The 26,393-nt window shown below is 40.1% G+C and overlaps 2 protein-coding genes across 7 annotated transcripts in view; both read left to right on the forward strand.

Annotated features, from left to right (window-relative positions):
* The first annotated feature begins 923 nt into the window (after positions 1 to 923).
* malt3 (MALT paracaspase 3) lies at positions 924 to 10,063 on the forward strand. 2 transcript variants are annotated; one of them, XM_082542537.1, is made up of 15 exons: positions 924 to 1,050; positions 1,243 to 1,322; positions 1,446 to 1,573; positions 1,673 to 1,811; positions 1,896 to 2,071; positions 2,202 to 2,298; positions 2,785 to 2,832; positions 2,954 to 3,157; positions 3,705 to 3,882; positions 4,001 to 4,075; positions 4,240 to 4,367; positions 5,714 to 5,863; positions 6,861 to 7,015; positions 7,632 to 7,748; positions 7,836 to 10,063. In XM_082542537.1, the coding sequence occupies exons 2-15, from the start codon at positions 1,286 to 1,288 to the stop codon at positions 8,157 to 8,159; spliced, it is 1,956 nt and encodes a 651-aa protein (XP_082398663.1). In that variant the 5' UTR covers positions 924 to 1,050; positions 1,243 to 1,285; the 3' UTR covers positions 8,160 to 10,063. The 2 variants fall into 2 exon arrangements, with proteins under 2 accessions (XP_082398663.1, XP_082398662.1); XM_082542536.1 differs by having other exon boundaries at positions 925 to 1,050; positions 1,261 to 1,322.
* A 363-nt stretch (positions 10,064 to 10,426) lies between these two features.
* The window catches only part of frmd5a (FERM domain containing 5a), a 71,203-nt gene continuing 55,236 nt past the window's right edge, over positions 10,427 to 26,393 (forward strand). For 2 of the 5 annotated variants that reach the window (XM_082541795.1, XM_082541798.1), the window contains exons 1-3: positions 10,428 to 10,523; positions 10,620 to 10,858; positions 11,320 to 11,451. In XM_082541795.1, the coding sequence (XP_082397921.1) occupies positions 10,850 to 10,858; positions 11,320 to 11,451 (141 nt within the window). In that variant the 5' untranslated portion in view covers positions 10,428 to 10,523; positions 10,620 to 10,849. The other 3 variants (XM_082541799.1, XM_082541796.1, XM_082541797.1) reach the window with 3 other exon arrangements.

The following is a 26,393-nucleotide window of genomic DNA, read 5'->3' on the forward strand; positions in this document are numbered from 1 at the left end:
CCTTGTTGCTCATATGGCCTAAGGGGAAAAAAAGGCTTACAAAACCTGCACTTTGATTTAATAATGTTAGGAAGGAAGGAATAGCTATTGATGACTCATTTTTAAAACATTAAAATTACTGTCAGGATTGCTACATTTTACTCTTTCCTCTCAAATGTCTGTCTCTGTTCTCTGTGGGGGTTTTTTTCCCTATCACATTTTATTACATTTATATAAAATGTAGCATTAACAAGCAAATATCCCAAAATTAAGCCAGTATATGTATTAAAACCTAATGCCCCTTTAAAAAAAAATAGAACATAGGCATTCAATCGTACATTTTATTGTGTACTTTACAAAAATAAAACCACATATTATAGATTAGTAAACAAATTGTTGGAATATGTTGTAATTAAATGCTTATAAACAGCCAATAAGCGTTCATGGTCGACCATAATATCTACTGAAACATATAAAGAGACATTTTAAACACTCCGTATTTCAGATTTGTGCTATGACGCAAGGTTTTTGAAGCTTGCTTGTCTTCAACGTGACATTTTTTATTCGCGTTGCACCACGAACAGACATCTAGTAAAGTTTGAGTTAGCCTAACTAACTAACTAACTAACTAGAACTGAAAAACACCGTTTTACTTTGCTGCTCTCCAGACTCTGACCTCAGACAGTGATTATGCATCAGCTGAAAAGGGCCAGATTGCTCATTACCGTAATGCCAGAAAAAGAAGTTTGGCTTTTAATTTAAATAATTTACATCGCTCTAACAGGCACAGAAATGCTCTCTTTTGTTTCTTAAGTGTAAGATATGCTTCAGTATTATAACTAAAAGGAGACTTGGGTTTGTTTTTAGCATGATATGGATTGGGCTTTACTGCTTTGTTGTAAGGGTGCTCCAGTATTACAGACATAACGGTAATGTGTGCGTGCGCCTTCTCGTTCCGGGAAAGGGAGGAAGAGTTCGGGCTATAAATTTGAAGTTATGAAGCCTGAGAACAGGAAAACATATTCTGGCCGAGGGGTGACAGCTTCTCAACTAGTCCGAGGTTGACGGCAGGTATGCAGTAAAACACGTAATAGTTACGGTCATATTAAACACCTAATTACTCAGTTAGGACGTTTTTAAATATATCCTGGAGTTTTTGTACGGTTAACAGCTGACCTGACTAGAAATGAGAGGTTAAATACATCGTTTTCCTTTTCATGCCATTCATTTGGAGTTTCTTTTCTGTACGTGGGGATATTATAGGCAGTGATTTTCTTACAGTTCGGCAGAAGAAGAAAATGCACAGATGACTGGATCCTTCCCCAAGCACACAATGATCAGTGGTATGTTTTAATCTCAGCACCAGCACTGTTTCACTAGTGTTATTTTTTCCAGCGAAACAGAACTAAGTTTGGTTTTATGAAACTGAAGTTGTCGCTTTTTTGTTTTGTTTTTTTCCTCACTAGAAATTGTGATAGTGCGTCATCCTGTCTCTGTGTGTGTACCTGTGAACCATAAGGTGACTCTGAGTGTCCGTGCTCAGGGCACGGGCATCCTCAACTACCAATGGTTTACAGATGGTGCAAAAAAAGAAGTATGTGAATTTAACTTTCAAGAAGTTAGTTTTCAAGCACTCTTGTTGGATTTAGTGTGCAAATGACCGTTTGTTGCTGTCAATGATTTCCTCCCTAAGGTACCTAATGGCACTCTAGCTGATCTGACCATCAGAGCTCAACAAACTCAGCTCTATGTGTGCCGAGTGAATGACCAGTACTATAAATGTGTGTTCAGCAACTGGGTGAAGGTCAAGGTGTTGGACATTGATAAATCAGGTAAATCATCATGCTGGTTGCATGTCATTTTTGTCGTATAGATGCAGTTTTCATTTCAACCCGTCTTTTTCTTTGAATTGTCAGGCTTGCCCATAGACTGGCAAGGTGAGCCTCACATTGCCACCAACCCCAAGCCGCAAAAGATTCAACCAGGTACAAAACTTGTTCTACAATGCGCTGCCTTTGGTGTCCCAGCTCCTTCCTACCAGTGGTACAGAAATGGACAGCCACTGCTGGACATGAAAAGCGGTACACTGCAGGTAAGGAGGAACGGCGGTGAAGATGGAGTGTTTTCTTACCTCTGATCCCACTGTGTAATTCATTAAACAATGTAGTTAATATTTCACTTTTGGACAGAGACACGAACAATGTGATTTATTATATTTGCAGATTGAGCGCGCGACAGCTGAACACAGTGGAACATACCTGTGCTCGCTATCTAACACACTAGGAGAGAGGTGGACTGAGCCCGTCGATGTTGACATTGGTAAGCTGAAAGTGAAACCTAAAACAAAAATCAGTACAGTGATACCTGTCTTATCCCAGTTTCAGGACTGTATTCTTTCCCATTCCTTTACTTTCTCTATTACTAATAAAATGTGTCAAGGAGAAAAATAAATGCTTCACACTCCTTTCATTCCACTGGTTTAGCTCTAAGGCACTAAGTTGTTTCCATTATGCTGGAGGTACTTTCCCATTTCTACAGACTAAAAAGGAAGTTGTTCTCCAAATAGTGCTGGGCTCAAGCCTTATACACAAAACAGGAAAGTGATGTAAAGTGAAACTAGTTCTTGAAGCGATTCTCCTGTTTATAACTTACTTGGAATAAAAGTGACTTTCACAGAGAATACTATTGAATCTTTGAGTTCTATTGTTCTCTATATGCTCCCCAGACAGAAATGCTACTTTAGGTCAGTTTTTTGTTTAACATGAACTGATTTTGTGCTTCCTTTTTCTGTTTTCTTTTTTTAAGCACAATCTCTAGTGAAGAGTGATCAACCTCCTCCAGCAGCGCTCACAGGTAAAGTTTAATGGAAAGAAACATCTTGTCATTTGATGTGTGGAGAGGAAAACTGTCAGAGTGTTTGAGAATTTTCTTGTGTTGGAGTGATTTTTGAATCAGACATTGAACTTTCTTGCAGCCACTGATAAGGTCGCCTTACTTATTGGCAACTTGAATTACTCCAACCACCCGGCCTTGATGGCACCCGTCATGGATGTTCATGAGCTCGGCAACCTCTTGCGGCAGCTTGGCTTCAGAGTCGTCTCCTTGCTGGATCTGACCAGAGAGGAGATGCTTACTGCTATTGAGAAGTTCATTCATCTCCTTGACAAAGGCGTTTACGGTGAGCGTTATAATTTTTTTTTCCTGCCTATTTCTTTTGGAAAAAGCTTTTGTCATTAGCTGAATTTCAGTATTCAGCTGCTGTTCTTAGAAAATGCTGATGCTATTATTTAGAGGTTTATGTGGCACCTAAAGCACTGTAACTTCCTTCGTCATATTCCGTGGTTCTTATCTTGTCATCAATGTTAGATAACGGCTGTATGACTTCATACGTATGTGGGACGGTGTGGCTATTTCCACGTGCTTGTTAAATAACTCGTTCTTTTTATGTTTTACTGTTCCACTTGTAACAGTGTGTTAGTGTTATTAAAAAATAAATAAATAAAAAAGTGTTGGTGTCAATAGCACAGTTTGGAGCTGTGAGGTGATATTATCTGCTTCTATTCTCTCTTTCTGTTGTTAATAATGAAACAAATGTGATTAGAAGTCAGGCATCTTTATGATGATGTGTTACCTCCTCAGATTGACTGTCATGTATTCCAGGACTGCAGAATTACTGCAGCACTTTTGTTATTGTCGTAGTAATCAGATGTGTATTCTCTCTACAGGCCTTTTCTACTATGCGGGCCATGGTTATGAGCATGCGGGAAGGAATTACTTGGTGTCCGTCGATGCTCCGCAACCGTACGGAACCGAAAACTGTGTCTGTGTGCAGAGGATCATGCTCAGCATGCAGGAAAGGCAGACTGCACTGAGTGTAATCCTGCTGGACACCTGTAGAAAATGGTAAGTGCAATAATTAATTTCTGCACGGAGCCGATATCTGGATATGTAAATTTCTTTGTAAAAGCTCAGTTAACATGACATAGATTTGTTATTTGTTTAACTTCATTTCACTCTGTAGGTACAACCAGGGTTCCTTACTATCTGCCATCAAGCCACTGGCACCCAGCGGGAACACAGTTTACGGTTATGCCACGTATGTAGTATTAATTGTTTTGTATTCAACTGCAAATGGGGGGGAAATCAATTAATTGATTTCATGTGCAGCTTGTTTTTGGTTTATAGCATAAAATTTTAGAAAGTCACTGTTGTAGAAAGTCATGCAAAATAAAAATAACCCCTCTCCTTTAATTATTACAGGTGCGAAGATGCTGAAGCATTCGAGGTCCAGGACGGGGGCAAGAGTACTGGGATCTTTACAAAGTACTTGAACAAGCACGTCCTGCAAGCTGAGAAAGTCACGCATGTTTTAGAGAAGGTTTCAGAGGGTAAGAGTTAAATTGGAAAATTAAGAATGGGGTTTTTACTTTGTTTACATGATGATTCATTTCCAAAATGCCTAATATAAAGGGCTGCTATATCAATAGAAATGGCTTTGACTGAGTGAGACATTAATGTGGCTGACACCAAAATCATTTGTTTCATTTTTAAGAAAACCATACATATCAATTAAAAATGTACATTTCCTTCTTTTTGTTTCTGTTCAGTTTATTAGGGATATAAACACATAATTCAGTAGGCTGACAGTTAGAGATGAAGGGTAAACAGCACCGAGGGGAACAGGTTGCCCTTTGGTATACACCACGGACCACAGACAACTTTTGGAATCGCTTGTATCTCATTTTAATGTTGTTTACTCGGGTCCTGTAAGTAAAGCGATGACTGTGCCGATGAAGGGAAGCTGTTCAGTGTGTTTGTCAGTTTGATGGGCCCCCGGTAGAAGAAATTTTCAAAATGCCATTAGCATGTGACCTCATTCTTTGGAAATTCACACTGTTGGATAGAGAAGAGCAAGAAACCTGAGAGCTGCAGAGTGCAAGACAGCTGCTCTGCAGTTTGGGCACTCCCTGCCACTGCTCTCATGGGCTCACTAACAAATTAGACTTACCAGAACAGGACATCCTGCTGACAGCCCTGTCTCGGTGTGTGAAAATATTTAAATGAATAAGTGTGGTGTTGGATATGAAAATTGTTCTTTTTTTTAACTTATTTATTTATTTATTTATTTTAAATTTGTGAGCCTCTTTAAGCCTCTCGTTTGGTTGTTTGTGTTATAGCAATAACCCTCTCATTAAAGGAGTGTACTTGCTTTATTCAGATGACAACTCTAAATTTGTGTCCTATTCTGTGAGCATAGTTTTAGTTCTCCCTGAATATCCCCCGTTTAGTCCTATTAATGACTTTTGTTTTGCATGCTTGACATCTTGTGAATAGGGTTTTTTCCCAAAACTCGTGTCATCAGTAACAGTGAATTTTAAAAATGCCTTTTTTTTAAAAATATCCCAGAGTTCCTCAAATACAACCATGAGATTCTGATGAATCTCTCATATTTGTTTCTGGAACATTCCTCACTCACTGCTGTCCTAAGATGAACAGACCACTAGGACAATTGCAAGGTTGCCAAAGTTTCAAATCAAATCAAATCACTTTTTATTGTCACATCACATGTGCAGGCACACTGGCACAGCACAAGTTTTCAAGCAGTGCTGATTTTCTTAAAGTTGTTTAAACAGGACCGAGTTAAAGGAAGGGGCCAAAGAAACGCTAAAAACGTGTGTAGCTGCTGTATTTCATTGTATTTACCTCCATCTGAACCCCTCCTTTTCTCCACCAGATCTGGGCAGAGATCCTCTAATCACAGGCAAACAGGCGGTGGAGATCAAACACACACTGAAGGAACCACGATCCCTTGCAGATCCAGTTCGAACCACCGGCCACACAAAAGAGCTTCACCTGCGAGATGCCTGCTGGAGACAAGCAAATGGTGAGATGGGAGAACATTTTCCTTCTTTTTTTTTTTTTGTCTTTATCGATGTTACTGCTGGTGACAGAATATGTGCAAATATGCTTTATTTTCCTCTGAAGCAAAACAAATTAACATGCGGCCATGTCGCAGTCTTTAATAAACTGCACAAGCCATGATAGGAAAAAAAATACTCCTCTTTGTCACGGTCAGTGTTTTTCACGGTCAAACATATCTGTTCCTCTAGTTTTTGCACTTGTTTGTAAATTCCCTGACGTCCATTCCGATATTTCAGCAATCCTCCTCCAGGAATTTGCTGACATTTGAGAGCACTTATATCGAGGCCATGATTGTTAGTCTCATGCTGATGAATTCAAAAAAGCAGCTGGAAATGTACAAGAGGGAAGCGACTGTGCCGAACGGGCCAGTAACAATAGTGGCTGTGGGCTTCGTTGACCCGACGTGCTGTTAGTTACATCGGAGGTGTTTGCGGTCATGACGTAGATTTCTCTCGCTGAAACATAAATCCCCACAAAGAGAGTGACTGATACTATTTAACCTTTTTCTCACCTCCTACTCAACAATGTGTGACAAACTAAATCTGCACACTGTAGTTTAAGATTTTTTCAGCATAATTCATGATTCCGTTTGATTAATGCAAAGAGGGAAATGGTTTATTTTACGCTGTGCATTTTCCCCTTTGATGGAAGGAAGTCTGTTTTGACAACTCAGACTTCCTCGTATTTTCTTCTTGCACATTTGCTCAAACTGAATCTTGATATTGTGGATTAATCTAAGAACTCTTCCTAGATGGAAGATAAAAGTCTGTGGCTTGAGATAAATGAGTTGCTGAAAGTCCTAATTTGGTCATGGGCTCTGCAAAATCCTCCTTAAGTAAATAGCATCATGATTTAAAAAAAAAAAATGAAATGTCGAATAAGTTTTGGAACATGTTTTTATGCATGCTTTTTTTCCCTTCTATTTAAAAAAACCAAAAACGTTTCACATCTGCTTTCAGAGCTACCACGGAAGAAGCGGCTGATGTTTCTTTGCAGAGTAGAAGTGGAAGTCAGCTTCTCAGCTTTGTACTCTAATGTTCTCGTAGCTTTTGCCACTGTAAAGACCACAGGCCCCCATACCCAGGACTGCGTGGTCACACTAAGCAGTATACCTGTAAGTATTTCTTATTTTCCACTTCACTGTCAGACTTTTTCACCAAATTCGGCTATCCGAACAAGCCTAAGTAGGCCCTGGAGTACAAAGGCAGGGGCATTGTTAATGGCAGTATGTCTAAATTGCAATACACTGAAATGTAACTGTTACATAACTGCTTTTGATTTTTGGCAAAGCCTATCAGTAAACTCAGGATTTGGATAAAATTCTCAGCTTGTCCCTACACGACAAATTCCACATGGCTCATGGCAAAATGCTTGTCAGTTTCCACTAGACAAAATGAATTTCTCAATGATGACCATTCACACCCACATTTCACATGTGTGAGGAAGTTCTGCCCATATATAGGCTTCCAGCATGCTGCAACCGCAGATGACTCAGGAAGCAGTAATGGTTATGAGCAGCTCTGCTCTTGTGAAATAATTCCGTCAGTTTGGCTGACTTTGACTCTTGCGTAATCCTGACATCTAGTGGCTGATTTTTGAATGTGATACTGCACTTTTTTAGCAACGATTCAGTGCCAAACCACTGTAAATACAGCTGTTTATTTATATTGATGAAGATGGTTTACATATATAATAATAATAATAACATTATTTGTGCTTTTAATCCTCAGACAATGGAAGACATATTTTCCAGGTCTGGCAGGTCAGAGGAGATGGACTCACTACTACTTATGAATAATGTTAACCCAGACTGTACTCTGAGGCTCTGTGCTCTTCAGAAGCTCAAGGTATGTCTCCATATATCTATACTAATACCTTTCTCTAATAGTGTTTACTCCTTACAATAATTGTTTTTGTTTTTTTGTTTTTTTTAGGAGTCTATGGTCATAAAGGTGGATCTACACTATACTCACAGAGACAGTAAACTGCGTCAGACAGAAAGCCAGCAGGTGGACATAGGAAAGCCTCTCGTGGCTTCCTGCAAGCTGTACAGGAGGAATCATGGAGCAGCAGGCAGGACACGAGAAGGCGCTTTTGCTAAAAGCATGGGCAACATCGCTAGCAGCAATCCCCCGCTGCATCAGACTGGGTCATGCCGCCCTTTCACTAGAAAGGCGGTGTGTGCTGCTAAAATTCCTGTTACGTGGAGCAATGAACCTGAAGAGAATGATGAGAACGACTTCAGCTGTCCACATTAAAACTTTCTGGTACTACTTTTGTAAATACTGGTTGGAAATCTCTTGTTTTGTTTACAGTTGCTGTAAACATGTTTGTACTTGTCTATGAATGATGATGATAATGTATAAGTGAGTAAGTGATTGAGGTTTGTTTTTGTCTTACCAGCCTTCAGCTGTTAGATTAGTAGGCACAATAACACTGTAAGCTGATTTTCATCATAAATTATATGCTTAGAAAACATTAATTGTATATAACACTTTTGTTTTTTCCATCAGTGGCAAGCTGGCTGGCCTAAATTATTAAATGAAGACAATACTGTCAGTAATTTATCTAATGAAGAATACTACGTTGATCACTTTTTAAAAAAAACAAAAACAAACAAGCAATTTATTATATCAATATGTTTTGCTGTTGAACTTTAAAATCTACATTTTAATTGTTTTGGGGTTGTTGTTTTTTTTGTTTGTTTGTTTTTCTCAAGGAGCATTTTCACAGTGATGCTTAATTCAAGTTTGTAGAATAAATTAAAATATGTCAGTTTTAACTTCGCTAGTACTGGGTTGGGCCGTCTTTTGCCTTTGGATTGTCTAAATTCTTCATGGCATTAATTCAATAAGGTGCTGGAAACATTCAGTTAATATCTGTTGTCTGTCTTAAGTCTTAAACCTAACGTACATTATCAGATTGTCACTATATTTGAGTAAAATTTGCTTTTAGCTCAAAACGAAGAATTAAAATCTCAAGTAGCTGCTAAGTCTGGAAAAATCAAAGTAGATTTTTTTTCCTTTAGTGCATAGCCTATACCTAACAGATAAATTAATTTTGTCGTATACAGTCTAAAAAATGCTGTGGGTTGCATTATTCGATATATTACTGTGCAAAAGTCTCAAGCCACCCCTCAGTTCTTTATATTGTTTTCAGTAAACTGGGATATGGGTGCTCTGATTTATTGGAACATGGAAATACAGCAAATAAGACAAAAACAGAGTTTGTTCAATTCTGTTGAGCTTGAAAGACAATATTTGCTATGATCACCTTTATTCATCGAAAAAAGTCTGAACTGTCTTAGGCAGCTTTCTTGTAATTTCTTTAGGTAGTCTTCAGTTTATGATTTCATCAACTTTGTTTTTTTCTGTTTTGTTTTGTTTTTTTCATATTTCTTAAGAACATGAGTTTGAGATACTGCTCATCTGCCATGTTTTTGTTTTGCTTTTTAAGCTCACCACTTCTGCCTTCGTCCTCCACTTTTTCAGTTTCCTCTTTTTAAAATGTTATTTTAGTGCAGCTATAAGCCAAGTTTTCAGCTGTCAGGTTTTTGGGAATCACCTTGTTGGTGCAAAAAATATCTTATGGATCCTGTCAAACTGTTCTATCTTTGGCAATTTCTGCAGATTCTGGTAAAGAAATGGGAATAAATTATGTGTTTTTACAACAGGCTGCTATAAACAGCTTAAAAGTGCTTAAAGATGCAATTTAAGATTGCTGAGTCTGTCATTTGTAGACCCAACACTGGTTTGTGCCTTTGGCTAGTTGCATTTTCTTATGCTTGAATGGTTCACTGGTCAGTGTTAAGTGGCAGAACAAGCAAATGGAACAATAGAACAAACAAAAAACCATGGTCTAAAAAAAAAGCTGAAAATGGTGTGAAAATGAGTGTCCAAAAAACTTTGACTCGAGATTATTGCTCAAGATCTTCTTTTTTTTAAACTTACAAAAAGTCTGGCGAACTGGAAACAAAATAGAAATAAGGGGTGACTCGTGAGTTGTATAGTACTGTACTTCTACAATAATGTGATTACATTTTACCATATAGCAGGTGGACATAATGCCCACGGGGGGGCAATTCTAGCTCTCCGACTTCCTGCATAAGAAACGGATATTGTAGTCTTGACCTTGCTAGTAAAAATATCAACCGCACTATTAATTATTGTATATATGTGTGTGTTTATTGGTACATGCTTTTTTTTATATCTCAAGTAGTCTGTTAGTTATGAAAGAAAATGTAAAAAAAAAACAACCCCAAAAAACCAATTACAATTGCAGCTCAAAATAGTCTAGATCTCCTCTAACCTCTGAGCAAGGCACTTTCACCAGACAATTTAGATTTGTGATCCAACAACAATTAGCTTCAAGTGTTTGATTATGAAAAACTCATGTCTTGGACATAAATGTGGATTAGTGGATTAGGCGACGGTTAAAATAAATCAATTTTCGACCTCGAAGCATCGTGATGACGTACTCTACTTAAAGACAAAAATAAGCGGGGTGCAGTCAGTCCCCGTTAGCTCGCCGTGATCGTATAGTGGTTAGTACTCTGCGTTGTGGCCGCAGCAACCCCGGTTCGAATCCGGGTCACGGCAGAGATGTACGTCATCCTCCGGACGGTTTGTTTTTATCGATTTAAATTGTTAATACACTCTTACGCCACTTTAACGTGATTTTGTTGTTGTTGTAATACAAGCTTTGCATTTCCGTTTTAGGCTGACGAAACATTTTCACTCAATTTGCTTGCCGCAATGACAACGAATGGCCTGCAGGTGGCAGCCCAACACATTTAATATCCACCACCTGGGAAGTTGTGTGACACCCGACGCCGCTGGTTTTAGGTCAGCCAGGCAGGAGCAGCTTGATTTCTCTCCAACGTTTCATCGTGAACCTGAAGTCTACCTCCAAAGACCCATTAAAGGATTCACACTGCTCCTCGCACAGCATGATTTGGGTGAATAATTTTAACTTCATACTGAGGGAGTCATAAAAAGAAGCTAACCTTTTAAAAGTTTTCTAATGCATAATTGCTGGTCATGGGAAAATTAGGCGTAAGAAAAGAAAATCAGTATATACTGAAACTTCACACTCCCGTTGGCTCTCTTTGACGTCAGTTTTCATTTGGACCCGCCCGCTTGCTCAAGTGGCAGCAGTGAATGGTGAGAGATAATCCTCAGCTCCACACAGACACACACACAGAGCAGCAGGGCTGAGCAGCCTCTGGATCTGGATGCGGGCATCCTTGGATTTCGCTCTCAGCACGGGCCCACAGCACGGAAAACTTAACGGGACAACAATGGTGCTTGCCTCGGCGGCTGAATCCGTGGCTGCTGGTCGTTCAGGGGACCGGGAAATGCGGTCAATGTGACATTCACTTGCATGCTGGTGTTCGAGTTTATTGTTCTGGTCCTGTAGACGCAGAGCGGCGAAACCTGGGAGAGAAAGATGTTGAGCCGATTTATGAGTGGCAGCGTCAGGAATCTTGAGCGGGAATACAACTGCACGGTCAGGCTGCTGGACGACACGGAATATACGTGCACCATTCAGGTTAGTCACCTGTTTATTCAGTCCACAGCGCGCTGCGATTGTGTCTGACCTGGCAGACAGAAAAGCAAGTGTTTTATCAGGGGGGGTGGCAGCAAGTGCCTGAATGCCCCGCTGCTGCTCCTGCTCCTGCTGCTGGTGTCAACCAAGATAAATTAGACCTAAAATAGAAACGTGTAGTTATTTATTTTGCCATCCCGAATAGGCTTGTGCAAACCTTTTTTCTCCCCCTTTCATGACCTACTATTACCTCAACCATCAGAGAATTCGGTCGTGGGATTAGAGACGTCAGGGAGCCTTGTAGTACAGACATAACTCAAGCTCGGATTGAGTGGTTGCCAGAAGCTCACTATCCTCTTAAAGTAATGAATGAAAGCAGTTCCCCTCCCTCTGTATAATAATAATAATAATAATAATAATAATAATAATAATAATATCCTCTCCAATCTTGAGAAGGGAGGCTGTTGGTAACGCTGTCCATGCAGTTTCCAGCAATGCACATAGGGTATCCCATGAAACATGCCCCCTCAGTTGCACAATGTGCCACTACACTGATAAAACCAAAGATGTGCCATGTGCTGTTGATGCAGGGTTGGATGTGATGATTAAATGGCTGCAGCTTCCCGGTGTTCACGAACGGCACATGTCCTCTTTTAAGAGGGATTTTCCAGAACCCAAAACAAACGATTGATATTGTCAGCGCAGGCATATTTCTTTAAAAACTTAAAACATAATAACCGTCTTTCCCTCCCTTTGGTCTCTCTCTACTCCCAGCGTTGCTTTGATGATGGTGCAGTTTTATGTTCATGCTGATTTTAGTAGTAGGTGAGAGGGCCTGTCACTTCAATTACAAGACAGCAACTGCTCTGTTTGTGGATGCTGTGGAGTTGTGGTGAAGTGATGTAAGGAAACCCTGGGAGAATTCTCCTGATTAGTCAGCGACATGTAGATAAACACACAGCAAAACCATCTTGCAGCATACCGAGGAATTGTTTAACCTGTAATGGGAACAACGAAACCCTAATAAGACGCGTGATTGTTGTCACTTTAGTGTCTGCTGTCACCAGCGGGCTACAGAGCCACCACTCCTCTTTCCCCCAGCGAGCAAGCGTGAAATGCAAACCGCAGCTACTATAGGATCGTGACTGTGTGCCCAGGTTGTAAACAGATCTGCATTTCTGCTCGGAGAGCTGAGCAAGACATGGAGCGGGGCCAGATGGACTGTGAAGCCAGCAGGTGTGCTGTTTGCAGCAGAGTCGTGTGGTCTAGGGGGCTGACGTCACCAGGGTGGAAAAGAGAAGAGTGGAGTGCAAGAGGAGAATGCTGTAGCTCTGCTGTGATTGTCTGGCATCCTGGTTATCTTTCTGCCTAACCTGGCCCAGGGAGGGAGGAGTAAAATCCACCTGACTAGCCACATCGGTTTCATGGCCCACCAGGAAAACAAAAACAGGGGATGCAAACTAGCTCAGGTCATATACTCGTTGAGCCTCTCTTTTACCTGATTTTTTTTTCAATGCCCTTTCAAACTTTTCAAAGGCTCCATATTCATATTTTTACCCTTCTTCCATTCCCTGGCATCCAATCAGGTGACATTAATTCAGTGGAGTGTAACCACCCCCATGGTGTCTGCATAATAAAACCACCTTCAGCAGAAATTAAAAGCACAAAGTACGCATGCACCAGAGCAAAGCAGGGCACCAAGGGCTTTCAGAAGAAGGGCAGGAAATGTGTCCGTCTTTTTAAAGCGGTGGCAGCTGTAATGCACGAACATAAGTTTTGCTTTAATGAATTATGGATCTTTCCACTATGTTTGGGAAGGGAAAGTGAGCACATCTCATTAGACCGCCCTGTAAGATGAGTTCTTGTCTCCATGCAGGTTGATGGAAGTGCCTGAAATCCTCTTTGCCCTCAGGCTTTTTCTGCTCTGTGATTTTAATGTTGCAATGCAATGTTGCCACACAGAGTCAGCCTGAGAATTAGCTGTCTCTCATTTTTGTCATTTCCTGAGAATAAAACATGAATCACATTTTAAAAAAAAAAGCTGTATTATTTTTCAAGGACAGTGGGTGTGCCCACTGTGAAAAGAGAATATACTGTCATTTTTTTTTTACCTTCTACTGAAGCAAAACTCCAGCATTATTATCAGCTTACAGTCGTGTAGCTGATATTGCTTTCACACCATGAACCTCTGTGTGTGTGTGTGTGTGTGTATGTGGGGATATAACACTTGTCACTGGGAAAACAGATTTAGGTCCCGGTAATATTATGTCACCTTTAAAGGACATCACTGTAAAATACACCATGTGAAAAGGACCTTACACCCTCTTTCAGTTATATGGTTTTATGATGAGGACATGATGAAAAAAATCATCTGGTCCTAACAGTTTGAGAAGTGGATAAAACCAACCTCCAGTCAACAACCCCTCAAGGAATATTAAACTGTGTCATTATATATTTAACAAATTTTATCCAAAATGTAGAAGCAGAATGTGGTAGCACAGATTAGGTTTGCATCTAAAAGAACCACAAGACCTCTGGAACAATGTCCTTTGGGCAGACAAGAGCAAAGTGGACATGTTTGGCCATAATACAAAGCACCATGTTTGGCAAAAACCAAACACAGCATATCAACTGACAAGCATGGTGGTGGAGGGGTGATGATTTGGACTTGTTTTGCAGCCACAGGACCTGGGCACCTTGCTGTCATTGAGTCAACAATGAACTCATCAGTATACCAAAGTATTCTAGAGCGTGAGGTCATCTGTCCAAAAGCCAAAGCTTGGCCATAATTTTGTCATGACAGTGATCTCAAGCTCTAAATCTACAGCTCAGTGACAGTCCATCTCAAAACACCATTGAAATTTCCTGAAATGGTGGGACGTTAAGAGAGCTGTGCATAAACCTCAATGAACTGAAGCAATGTTGTAAAAAATAGTGGGCCAACATTACTTCACTACAATCCGGGGGGGCTGAATCGATCCATCTTTAGTTTAGTGTCACAGGGAGCTATCTCGTTTATTTTGGCTGTTAAAGAACAAAAAAACACAAGCATATATCCATTAAGTTGTTATAGTATGAAAGGTCGAGACTGCTGTCCTGTCCACAGACAGGAGAGAGACAAATAGCCATTGGATCCAATTTAGAATTTTCAAACATGACTGATTTTAGACAGTCGAAGGAAGTCAAAGTATCTTAGGGTGCCGTAGCCATCCAGTGCATTCAAACTCAGGTCCTCCATGCTGTACGTGCACAGTGCTAACCACTGTGCTACCAACGTGACTATGAATTCAATTTTATTTGTAGTTACAGTTTTGCAGAAGTCCATTATTTACATTCTCTCTTTGCAGTCTTGTTGGCCACTTCTGGATCTGCAGATCTATCTGTGGTGGAGGCTGTGGGTTGACAGTCAGACACACACTGTTGGCTAGGTCCCCCCACCATCTCCACCATCTTTTTAGTTGAATTCTATTTAAAGTTCAAGGAGTGCAGAAAAATGTGATTGCTTTTTTGGCACAGTGGAGCAACTGCACAACTCCTCCACTGATAAAGTAAATTATAGCTTATCTTCTTAGAAACCTATGCTTATCCTTTTTTTTTCTAACAGCTGTTTTGTTATTTGAAAACACAGCCAGTCGCTCACAGTCCAGTCTCAATTCTATCACCTACGAGAAAAAAATATGCTAAGAAAATAAAGAGTTTGCTGAAGTTTTATATTCTTTAACCAAAATGAATACAAAGTGAATACAATCAATCCTCTGGAAGTTTTCCTGAGATTTGCTGACCTCTTGGTGAGGAGGCTGCAGGGGGATGGTAGCCTTATTGAGGGTGCTTCACTTTGAAACACAGTGCCAGCAGCTCAGCTGTTGCTACGGGGACTCCACAGTTACTCTAACAAAATGTGAGATCACTCAGTGGTCAGGATTTCTCTTCCAAAAGGCCACAGACAAAGATGTAGCCGTTAGCAGTTACAGGAAGGTAATTTATTCCCTGAGTACTCCCAGAGGACCCTAGTAGTGATTTGACTGTTGTCATGTTTGTCTACAACAGGACTATCATGGGACTGCTCCACTGATGCATATTTACTCTTGTTATTCCCATCTGGTGTTTAGATATTTTATGAAGTCTAAAAGGAATGAAATGGTTTTATTGATCTCCTTATTGCTAATATTTTTGGCCCGTGTTCAAATGCAGTAGCTGATTTTATGCACCTTTTTTCTTGTTTAAACATCTTTGTCAGTAATAAAATTAATTGATGAATTGGTCACTGTTGTGTTTTAGTGGGACAAGTCAAGAATTCTGCTGCAGGAAAAAAGTCTGAGCTAGAATAATACAATCCAACTTTTAATTTAATAATAATGAACAGAGTTATAAAATGTAAATAAACATACTGATATATTGTTTATACCGGTTTGAACAGGTGTTTGATACCATATATTTAATGGATATATTCTTTTGAAATGGTGGGATGTAAAGAGAGCTGTGCATAAACAAATGTCCGTTAGCATGTGGTTTCTTATATTAATTTGAAAGTATTTCAGATTTAAAAAAAATAATAGTCAGGATAAGTTCATCTCAAGTAAAAATCTTCATTGGGGAATGTGGCTAGCTCGAAAACAAATGTTTATTTGCAGCAAGGGGTGGAAAATGTGGCTTTCTGATAGAAAAAGATACTAAACAGTGGATTATTAATGCTTCCATCCAGCTTCATTTACAAATGTAAGTAAATAGAGGGAATGTCCCATCCTTCTTTTCCAATGAGCTTTTGTCACTAATGACACACTTCCTAATTTGAAGTGTGAGTCTACTGAAACAGTGCCAGCAGCACTATGCAATAATAGTGGCACAGCTTTATATGCAGTGACCCAGCATGAAAAATGTAGAAGCACAAGGGTGTGTCTAGGGCAGCGGTCCCCAACCTTTTTTGCGCCACGGACCGGTTTATGCCCGACAATATTTTCAAGGACCGGCCTTTAAGGTGTCGCGGATAAATACAACAAAATAAAACTAGTACCGGTACCGAAAAAAAGAATATTTATTCATAACACACGTGAAAAGACCCAGGAAAACAGAGTTAACGATAAAAATGATAACAAAATAACGCTGAAAAATGATTAAAAACCCCAAAAACCATACATTTCACACCTGAGCCTCAACTCTCGTGGCCCGGTACCAAACGACTCACGGACCGGTACCAGTCCAAGGCCCGGGGGTTGAAGACCGCTGGTCTAGTGAGTGTTCTCTCTCGGTATTTCACGTAAAAGTGTAAAATAACTGGTTAGCACTTCAGTTTGACAATAGCTAAAGTAACTAAACTTTGTAACATGTCTGGAGCTACATAAAATTGCAAAAATAAAATTGCAAAAATATGCTATATAAAATATAAATGGCACTATATAAAATGTTTCTTGCATATTTTTTGTGCTTTGTTGGAAGTTGTTGACATACCAAACCTCCTAAATTGTAGTTGGAAGATGAGATGTTGCTCTTGCTCTCAGACATGCCTGGGCTTGTCCTGTTGCACAGAACATAGATTCATGGCATTGCTATTGATATGACATCACAATATGACATTTTTATATCATGCAAAAATTTATCAAAGATTATACGATATGGCATAAAACTATTCATAGCTATTATAGTTTACGTTATCCAGCATGAAAACACCGTGTGGAGTTTTTGTGTTCTTCCTGTGCCTGTGTGGTTTCCCTCCGAGTACTAAGGCTTCTTCCCACATCCCCCAAACCTGCTTTTTAGGTTAACTGGTGATTCCAAACTGGCCTTGGGTGTGAATGTGAGTGTGAACGGTTATTTGTTTCTGTGTGCTTGCCCTTTGACAGACTGGCGACCTTTTCAGTGTGTACCCCGCTTCTCGCCCTGTGACAGCTGGGATGGGCTCCAGCCCCAGAGCGACCCTGAGCTGGATAAGCAGAAATAAATGGATGGATGGTGTGAAAACTCAGTGATCTGTGATGTCTGCAGTTCGGTCTCTTGACTGACTTTACATTGTGAGGACCCTCAGAAGTGTCCAGCCCAGGCTTAATACACATAGAACCTGTGTATTAGAGATGAAAGATATGCATATGTCTGTGTGCTCCGATCTCATAGAGGCTGATGCTGTTGCAATACTTCATATAAATCATTAAAATCTCTGCTAGGTCTAAATGTTTCATGAGACGTAATCTGTCATTTCTGTTTACCACCATCGGTGCACGCCAGTGTCATGATTGGCTGAACAGATTACCTCGCTATACTGTCTGTCTGTCTATAGTGGCATTCTACAGTCCCCTTGCTGAGGATTTGATACGTGGAAGCAGCTTCTTTTCAGTCACACTTTATCAGTCAGTTTTTGCTGATAATGAAAGAGCTGGTGCGTTGTGTAAAGACTGCAAAGGGCCATTGCTCCGTTGGTACCCTCTGGATGAGGTCTTTGTCTTTCATTGCTGTTTCACACTCGGCTCAGGTGCCCCAACAGAGCGTTACAGTACCTGGATTTTAAACTTAGCCTGACCTGCATTGGCTTGCTGGGATACATGAAAGAGCGTAGCAGAAGACAAGATGCCAGAAGCTTTTGCTACACACTCGTTGAAGTATGAGCTCACACACGAGCAGTTTATGCTTTCTTATAATTGTCAACAGGCCGCTAAATGTGGGTGTATAGCATAGCCTGTTTGGGTCGGTCTAACCGAATGGCTTTCTTATATTCTCCAGTGTCTCTTTGTGTGTGTGTGTGTGTGTGTGTGTGTGTGGGGTGGGGGTCTGAATGGAGAGCAGGGAGGCAGTCTGTCAGTGTGTCAGGAGCAGTGCTGCCTTTGTGTTGTCTGGGATGCCTTGTGTGACAAAGAGAAACAGAGGGGGCTCGAGGTTGTGCTCCACCTGAAAGCATGAATATTAAAACACACTACTACAGCAATATATCCTCGTGGTGACTGGTCTGCTAATGAGAGAAGTGGATGCGAGTAGAGCAGCTAATGATCCCATTCCTCTCTCAGGATTAGGTTCACTTTAAAGGGAGATGGCCTACAGCTATATTAATGCAAACAGATTGCACAGCTTGTTACTTTGATTTACATACTTCACTGGCCTCATTAATGAAATAGTTTGGTGCAAGAAACTCTTGGTAGAGACTGAATTCGAGAGCCTTGGAATATTTACAAGGGGAGAAACAAAGCTTTGATCAATTACAGATAGGGAAGGATGTTTGTAACCTGCAGTCATGACTCAACAGGAATGATGCACCACCACCACCACCACAAGCCTTGGAACTAATCAGATAAGTTCCGCCTTCAAGCAGTGACCTTAAAAAAATGTGCAAGTGCAATATATAATCAAACAGAATTTTAATTGCAATGTTGTAGCGGGCAAGCTTGGGATTTACTGGAGGAGGACAGCAACCTTAATATTTGGATATTGGGTTATCTTTTGTAATGAGAGGGATTTTTGGGGGGGCGGGGGTGAGAGTTGTGTTGTGTAACTGCCTTCTTGTTTTTGTTCTGGGGCCACTACATGCGCAACCACAACTTTGCAAATAGCTGCAAAGGGTATACAATATAAGATTTTATTAATTTTGCAGGGCTTTCACTTAGTACAGAACAAGTTTGAAAATTTTAAATTGAAATTCAGAATATCTCTATAATTGGAACTGGACCTTACTCGGATTGCTTCTGAAAGTTCAGTTAAGCACGTTGCAGAATGCTGCTTCCCATACTCAGGCTTTATTTGTTGTCCTCTCTGCCATGCTTCCTTCATGCTTTCTCTCCATTGCCCTGCTCCTGTTTGTCTTTGGGCCTCAGGGCTCTCTGCTGTATGAGAGAATCAGCCTTTGTCTCACTCTGTACTTCAAGGCCCTGTGCCTCTGCAGACTAATGAGGAAGCGCAGGGACAGGACTCGGACTACTACAATGCAAGTGAAATTAGCACAATGTTGCTTTTTGACTTGGGTTGCACAACAGCAAGTAAAAATGTTTAGTATCTGCAGTAAATTCTTTGCATTTAATATTATTGACATATTGTCTGCACATTAAAACAGGACATAATATAGTTGGTCTTTGTCAGGACAACCGTTATTCTGCTCGTGAGTGATCTCTTCTCCAGCACAAAAGTTGCTTTGTGATGGAGATTTATACCAGAGTGGGTGTCATCAGCATATAGGTCAGGTGCTGAGCTTAAATCAGATGTGATCTGACAGCCGTGACAGTTTTCTGTTGGCCGACGAGCCAACGAAACAGTAAAAATACAGCCGGAGCAGAACTGATGGACAATATGGTAGTGATTAGTTTACTCTTCAGCTCTTAGTTCAGTATTCATCGTACTCAAGATTGATGTGTTACAAAGGAGCATATTTGTCATTTTTTTCATCTTCCACATTTTTCCCCATGTCTCTTTTTTCATCCTGACCTCATCTGCTCCACAGGTCACCTCTTTCTCTCTGTGTCATCGGGATTGTGGTTCAGCTTCACACCGTCTCACTGCAGGATTTTTATGAGCTAATGATTGCCGTTCCTTCCCTCCGTTCTTCATCTCACCTTGCCTCCATCATTGTGTTTTAGTTGTCTTATTTGTCTCTTCAGCAGATTTACATTCTCGCTGTGCTCTGTGAGGCCTCGTCTCTGTAATGTGTCGACTGTTCTTTGCCATTAAAGAAATGGATGATTTGCTGTTGTTGTTCTGAAGGGCATAGCAAGGACTAGTTTATTTTTCTGTCCAGCTCTGTGGTTGCACGTGTGCTGTCATTCAAGTAGACAAGAAAACATCAACAAAAAAACATGATATGATTATCGGACTAGAAGTGGTATCATTTACAGTACTGGGGAAAAATCTTGGGCCACCACTCACTTCTTGATATTGTTCGAGGAAATAAGTAACGATTTCTGATTAAACTTTAGTGAATACTAGATGACTCAGTTGAAGCGTCAGGTACATCTCTCAGGTCCTGTGTCAGGCCTTTGCTTAATTTTTGTCCTGTTTCTTAATGACAGACTTTCAGAAACTTTTCATTTGCTGTAGTTCTTTTAAGGCCTGTCACTTGCTCAGATTCACATTTAGGACAGATATATGTCAAGTTTTCAGCTAAAAGCTTTTTGGGAATCACCTTTTCTGTGAAAAAAATGTTTTATGCCTGTCAGACTGTGTTATCTTTGACATCTTTCATATATTCTGCTAAAAAAACAGGAACAAATTGTTTTGTTTTTTTTTTGTTGTTTTTTACAGCCTAAAAGCCTAAAGGTACAATTTCAAATTGGTTCTTTGCTGCTGTCCAAAGAAAAACTATGAAAGACCATCAGAAAGCTTGGAGAAGCGTTGCTCAAGGCCACTATAAAAAATTACAAGAAAGTCTGGCTCCTTGGAAGCAAAATGTAATGAAGCAAAGAGTGGGTCAAGACTTCTGCACAGCACTGTAATGCCGTTTACTGTTTTTTTTGTTTTCAGTAGGAAGGCCAAGGATGACTTCCTATTTTTCCAAGTTAATGTAAATGTTTTGTGATTCAGAAAGCTCATTTCAAGGATCCTGATCCCTGGAATATAGCTCCAGAAAACTGAAGTATTACTTAACACGTATTAATTTAAAAGGAGGGATGACTTTGCTTTGTCACATGTAATGTATTCAAGAGCTGGAATGTTTATCTTACGGTCTCGTAACGCATTTTCAGACAGTATTCATACACCGCAAATGTGTGGCATCAGTGCGCATTTTGTAAATGGTTCTGTTCACGCAGTTTTTCAGATAGTGAGTTTTGTATAAAGAAATCATAAGTACAAATGTTTCAAGCAATATTTTGTGAGAGCTTCTGAAATCTGAGACATTACTGGCATCCTGAGATTCGATGCACAGCATTTGCCAAGAGTCTGTGTGATTAACAAGGAGCATACTGTGTCAGGTGCCTCTGAATGCACAACCCAGCTACTACCCACTGCAGCTGGAAAAGATTAAACATTTTTCTGATCCTGCAGAGTAACTGTTGCCAGACTGGAATAACTGAATGGGTAACCTGGGATTCATGATCTAAGTATTTATCTGTCCATACCAGAGATTGTTGAAAAGAAAAAAGATGGATAGGCCTACAAGTGAAGCAAATGTGGAATGCCTTACATGTGTATTCTGTCTAATGAAAGCAGAGGACGACCGCTCTGGCTGCAAAAACACTAAAGTGTTGAAGTCTATTTAAAAAATACTTCTCACTTGATTTATAACATCAGGACACATTTTCCCAAGGTTCTTCTTATTAATTGTTAGTTTTACATCTTTTACACCAGTCACACAGATGTAGAAATGAGTCATTAGGGACAAATTTGTATTTTTTTTTTTATCTGGTTTGGTGAGTGGTTGCTCATTGTCACTTATTGTTATGGAGAGGGGTTGCAAAAATGGTTCTGCACCAAAAACATCCTTGTTATTGCTTTGGTGGCCAGCAGATTGCTGCAGCTGAGTATAGATAGCATGGATCACGCCGACTTGTCTGCAAACACACTCAGATACTTTCTGAGTGGTAATAAAACCTGAAAAAGCCTGATGCAAACTAAAAACAGAGAGTGCTCTCATTGAAAGAAAGGAAAAAAGCCTTACTATATTAAAATCAACATATTGTGATGACTGTTTCTGGGTGTGAATTCTCTTATTGAACTGTGGATGACTGAGGCAATCTGCTATTGACCAAAGTAATTGCATATCACGTAGCAGCTTCCAGCAACCTCCAGGAACCACTTGCTGACTGATTGGCAAATACACATTTTTCCCTCTCAACTTGCGCTTGCCTGGGAATCGCCAACCACTCTGCAGGCCAGTATGACGGGAACCAAAAGTGAAACAGAGTAAAATTCATTTCTTAATCCAACAGAATCAGAAGCTTGTGACACAGCCAATGTTTGCAAATAATTGCTTTCTCATGTAATCATTTCTGCAGATAAATTACCAACATGCTGCCATCAGTCTGAATGAACAAAACAATACTATTGACATTAATTTATCGATATGAAATGGTGAAAGAATTGCAGCACTTTGTCCCTAGTCACATTAGCAGTGTTCGGCAGAGTGTGTTTTACAGTTTTGTTTCGTTTACCAGGAAGAAGGCGGCTGGTCTTGTGCGTCATAATGAAAGTGATCATTAAGGAAAAACCATCTGTACTCCAGCCCAACAGTGTGTAGCTCTCCGAGAAATACACGATCCTGTCATCATCCTGCAGACGTGGCTGGGTGCCTGTAATGAGGGCTACTTGAGCTGCACTTAGGGAGTGCAGGGTCTGTTTATTCTGATATCCTCTCCTTTAGTGTCTTTTATCTGTGACAATATACGCTTTCTGTCAGATGTGCGATGACACACAGTTGATGAAAATAACAAAGATAGAGTAGGAGAGCTTTGAGCCAGCTGTGTCCAGCGGTACAGGAAGATGCTGAGATGAGGCGGAGCGGTTGTTTTTGGCGTTTAGAGTTGAAAATTTACGCTTTCAGTGTTTAATTCATCTTTGTCTTATTTTCCACCCACTCTGGATAATTTTCCTCGAGAGAAAGAATTTTCTTTTCCAGTGGGTAGTTCGATGAGTTGCTTTATGAGCGTCAGTATTTTTCTGGATTGTTTGCATTGTTTGTGTTAGCATTTGTACATCATATTTACACGACAAATCGCTGATCTGTCAATATTTTAGTCCATCTTAGGATCAAATAAAAGCCTGGGTGGCTCCTGTTGTTCCACGTGTGTCAGGGACTGCAGATTACATGGACAGCTATTCATGCATGCAATCGGTCTCTTTTTTTCCTTTGTGTGTGTGTCAGCGCAGCAGTCAGAAAAGATGAGCGTCTCTGGAGAGGACATAGATGAACACACACACAGGGGGACAAAGAGGCTGGCCAATGAAAATACACAACAACCCCAACACACAAAGACAGCTGTCCAGTGCAGGTCCTGGTTCAATTCAGCAAATGTGTTTTTATTAAAAGCAGCAACAGTACTGCAGTGTTTGCCATTAAAAGGCTGCTCTGTCTAGTGCAAGAATAATTTTTTTTTTCCCTAATAGTTCGATCCTATTTTGCCCTCTGAACTGCTTTTATTTTTTTACAGCGTTGATTCAACCTGGAAACATTCTTAAGACTCGGTTTCTGTTTCCTGTGTCTGACAGAAAAAATTTCTGATTTCTAAATCACCAAATATCGGTATCGGTCTTAAAAATCCAGTGTATGTCAGGAACTACTTGGTATTACTTGGTAATAGATTTTCTATCACCGAGAGCATCACAAAGACAAATAATTGACATCAACTTTGTCCCATTATGTCTCTACATTACTCCAGTGCAGTGCATTTCCGAGTCATATATTGAGTTTGATTAGCTGACAAAGCTGGAACGAGCTCTGAGACTGCAGCAACAACTGATGCCCGTCACAGTGAATTTCACTGTTTTCTTTTTCCCTCTGCTAACAGCTGGTAGAAATCAGTTAAGGAAAAAGACGTTCTCATTATTTCTGGTTCATTAGTTGTGTGTCTTGCTATAATAGACAACAAGCCAGGATCAGTATATGCCATTTGTCTGTCTTTGTCTGTCGCTCACTATGGTAGAGTCAGTTAAAAGCACCTTTTTGTTAGGTTCAGAAAATGTCACGGCGTGCTCTGTAATGTATGTAAGTATGTAACGAGAAACCATCCTCAGAGCTGACACATGTTAGTGCTAAACGCTTGCACTGCCGTCGTGAGGAAAATGGGTTTTCAGGACAAGTGGTAGGCTCCTAGTGATAAGGGTTTCATGTCTCACGTTTCATGTTTAGCTCTTGTGCATATAATCTTCAGTGTGTGCGTTTCTCTGGGGATGTTTGTTCCATTATTACTGACCGAACTCGTGTTTTCTGCGATTTCCTGGTAAAACTAGATATGGGCCTTGTTTTATTGTTGTTGTTGTTCTTTGCTTTCTAACAAAATCTTGAGAACTCTGATAGCTTGTATACAGTCAGTGTAATGTGTCACTGGAGGAGTGGGTATGAAATAATTGTACCTGACATCTGGAGTTCTTACAGAGAAAATTGTTTGGGAACTGACTATAAAACTGAGATGTGAGACATAAACAGTACTGAAGCTGTTCATGTGTTCAGTCCAGACCAGCTATGAACTATGACGTGCCTCACTCTGTTAATGAATCAGTCTGATAATAAAGCCTAAGAAGTAATAGAAGAAAATAAATAACCTGCAATAATAAACATTTTAATTGAATAAATTAATGAAAAAACATCAAAGAAGTAAGTTTGAATTTGTAATGGGCCAGAATACGAGTACATCAAATAAAACTGAGGACAATGAAATAATAATAAATGTGAATTAATTAAAAAATAAAGAAAGGGTAGATGAAACAAATGGAAAAGACGCATGCGTCATAAAATAGAATAATGTGAACAATCGTGAAAAAGCTACAATCACTGAATAATAATTACTTACAGAAGTTGTTAAATGTTAATACTGGTATGAAACATACACATGGCCACTTCATTAGGTGCACCTTAATAGTACCAAGTTGCCTCCAGAACTGCCTTTATTCTTAATGACACAGAATTGACAAGGTTCTGGAAACACAGGGAGGCTGTGGTGTTTTAACAATGTTCAGTTGGTACTTAGGGGCCCAAAGTGTCCCAAGAATATATTCCTACAGAGTTATGCCACCATCACCACACTGAACTGCTGCTACAAAGCAGGATGGATTCATGCTTTTATGTTGTTTTATCCAAATTCTGACCCTACCATCCAAATTTCACAGCAGAAATTGAGGCTCATCAGACCAAGCACAGTTTCCTGTTTTTGGCTGTGTCACCCAGTGTGGTTTTCTACTACTATACCCTATCTGCTCCAAGGTTCCTCATCCTGTTCTATCAGACATGCTCTTCTGCATACTTTGGTTTTACTTGCTGATTATTTAAGTTGCTGTTGCCTTACTACAAGCTCAAAGCAGTCTGAATATGCAAAGAATATGCTTTTTTGGGGGGGGGGTACATTGGTGCCTCTTCAAGAGTTTGTGCACAAAAGATGAGGAAATGGTTTTAGCTTTTAGTGGCAGCTCTCTCTTTGTTCTGACTTAGAAGACAGACAGAGGTGTGCCATATGGTAGCATAATAGCAGTCTGGAGGGCACTATTTAAACAGTGGTGCTATCCTCTCAATATGTGGGGTTTGCAGAAATCCCCCACTACCCCAAGGGTGGGAGACATGTGCCATTGAGGGAAATAAAGAACTGTTTGCACAGCTACACAGACTGTGCATCTCCCCTCCTATAAAGGGATGAGATTGTGCTACAGTATTGTGAGGAGAAAAAAACGTGTAGTGCTTCCGATACTAACAGCTTAAAAAACCTTACATGTTGCTATACTTTGAATAAATATGCAGCTTTGTTTGTCTTTAAAGGGTCTTTAATGGTTTCTCCTATTCCAGAGGCTTCCCTCTTGCCTATTTCTCATCATAACAGTCCATTGGAAAGCAATTAGGTGTGAATCTTTTTAATCAATATGGTGATCAATAGATATCCTGTGGACTGATGATGCTACAGTCTGGTTTGTGGTGAGCTTAGCTATTTTTAGCAGCAGTCATTCCTGTGCAGGTTTGAAGAGTAAACTCAACAGAAGAGATGGCCTCGGCACCCCCCAGCCCACATGGTGCCTCAAGCACAATGCAAAGGCCATGAATCATGAAAAACATCTGCAACTATCAATATCCAACCTGTCGGTGCCCTGAGCACAAGCGCTCTGGGAAAATTCACTCATATATCTTGGATTGATTGAATTGTTCATACTATGCTGGTGTTTGATTCTCTTTCAAGATAAAGGTATCTAAGAAAATGTTTACCAGGTTACATAACACGTAGCCTATGGCCTCTTTCTCTGATGAATGACACAAAGCGGGTGCACATGCTGCAGGGATGATTGTGACATAATATGAACAGCACGATTGTGATCTAAAGAAACAAGTTGCAAATAAGAAACGCCAA

Source organism: Aulonocara stuartgranti (assembly GCF_965226115.1).
Source record: "Aulonocara stuartgranti genome assembly, chromosome: 7".
Classification (NCBI taxonomy): Eukaryota; Metazoa; Chordata; class Actinopteri; order Cichliformes; family Cichlidae; genus Aulonocara; species Aulonocara stuartgranti.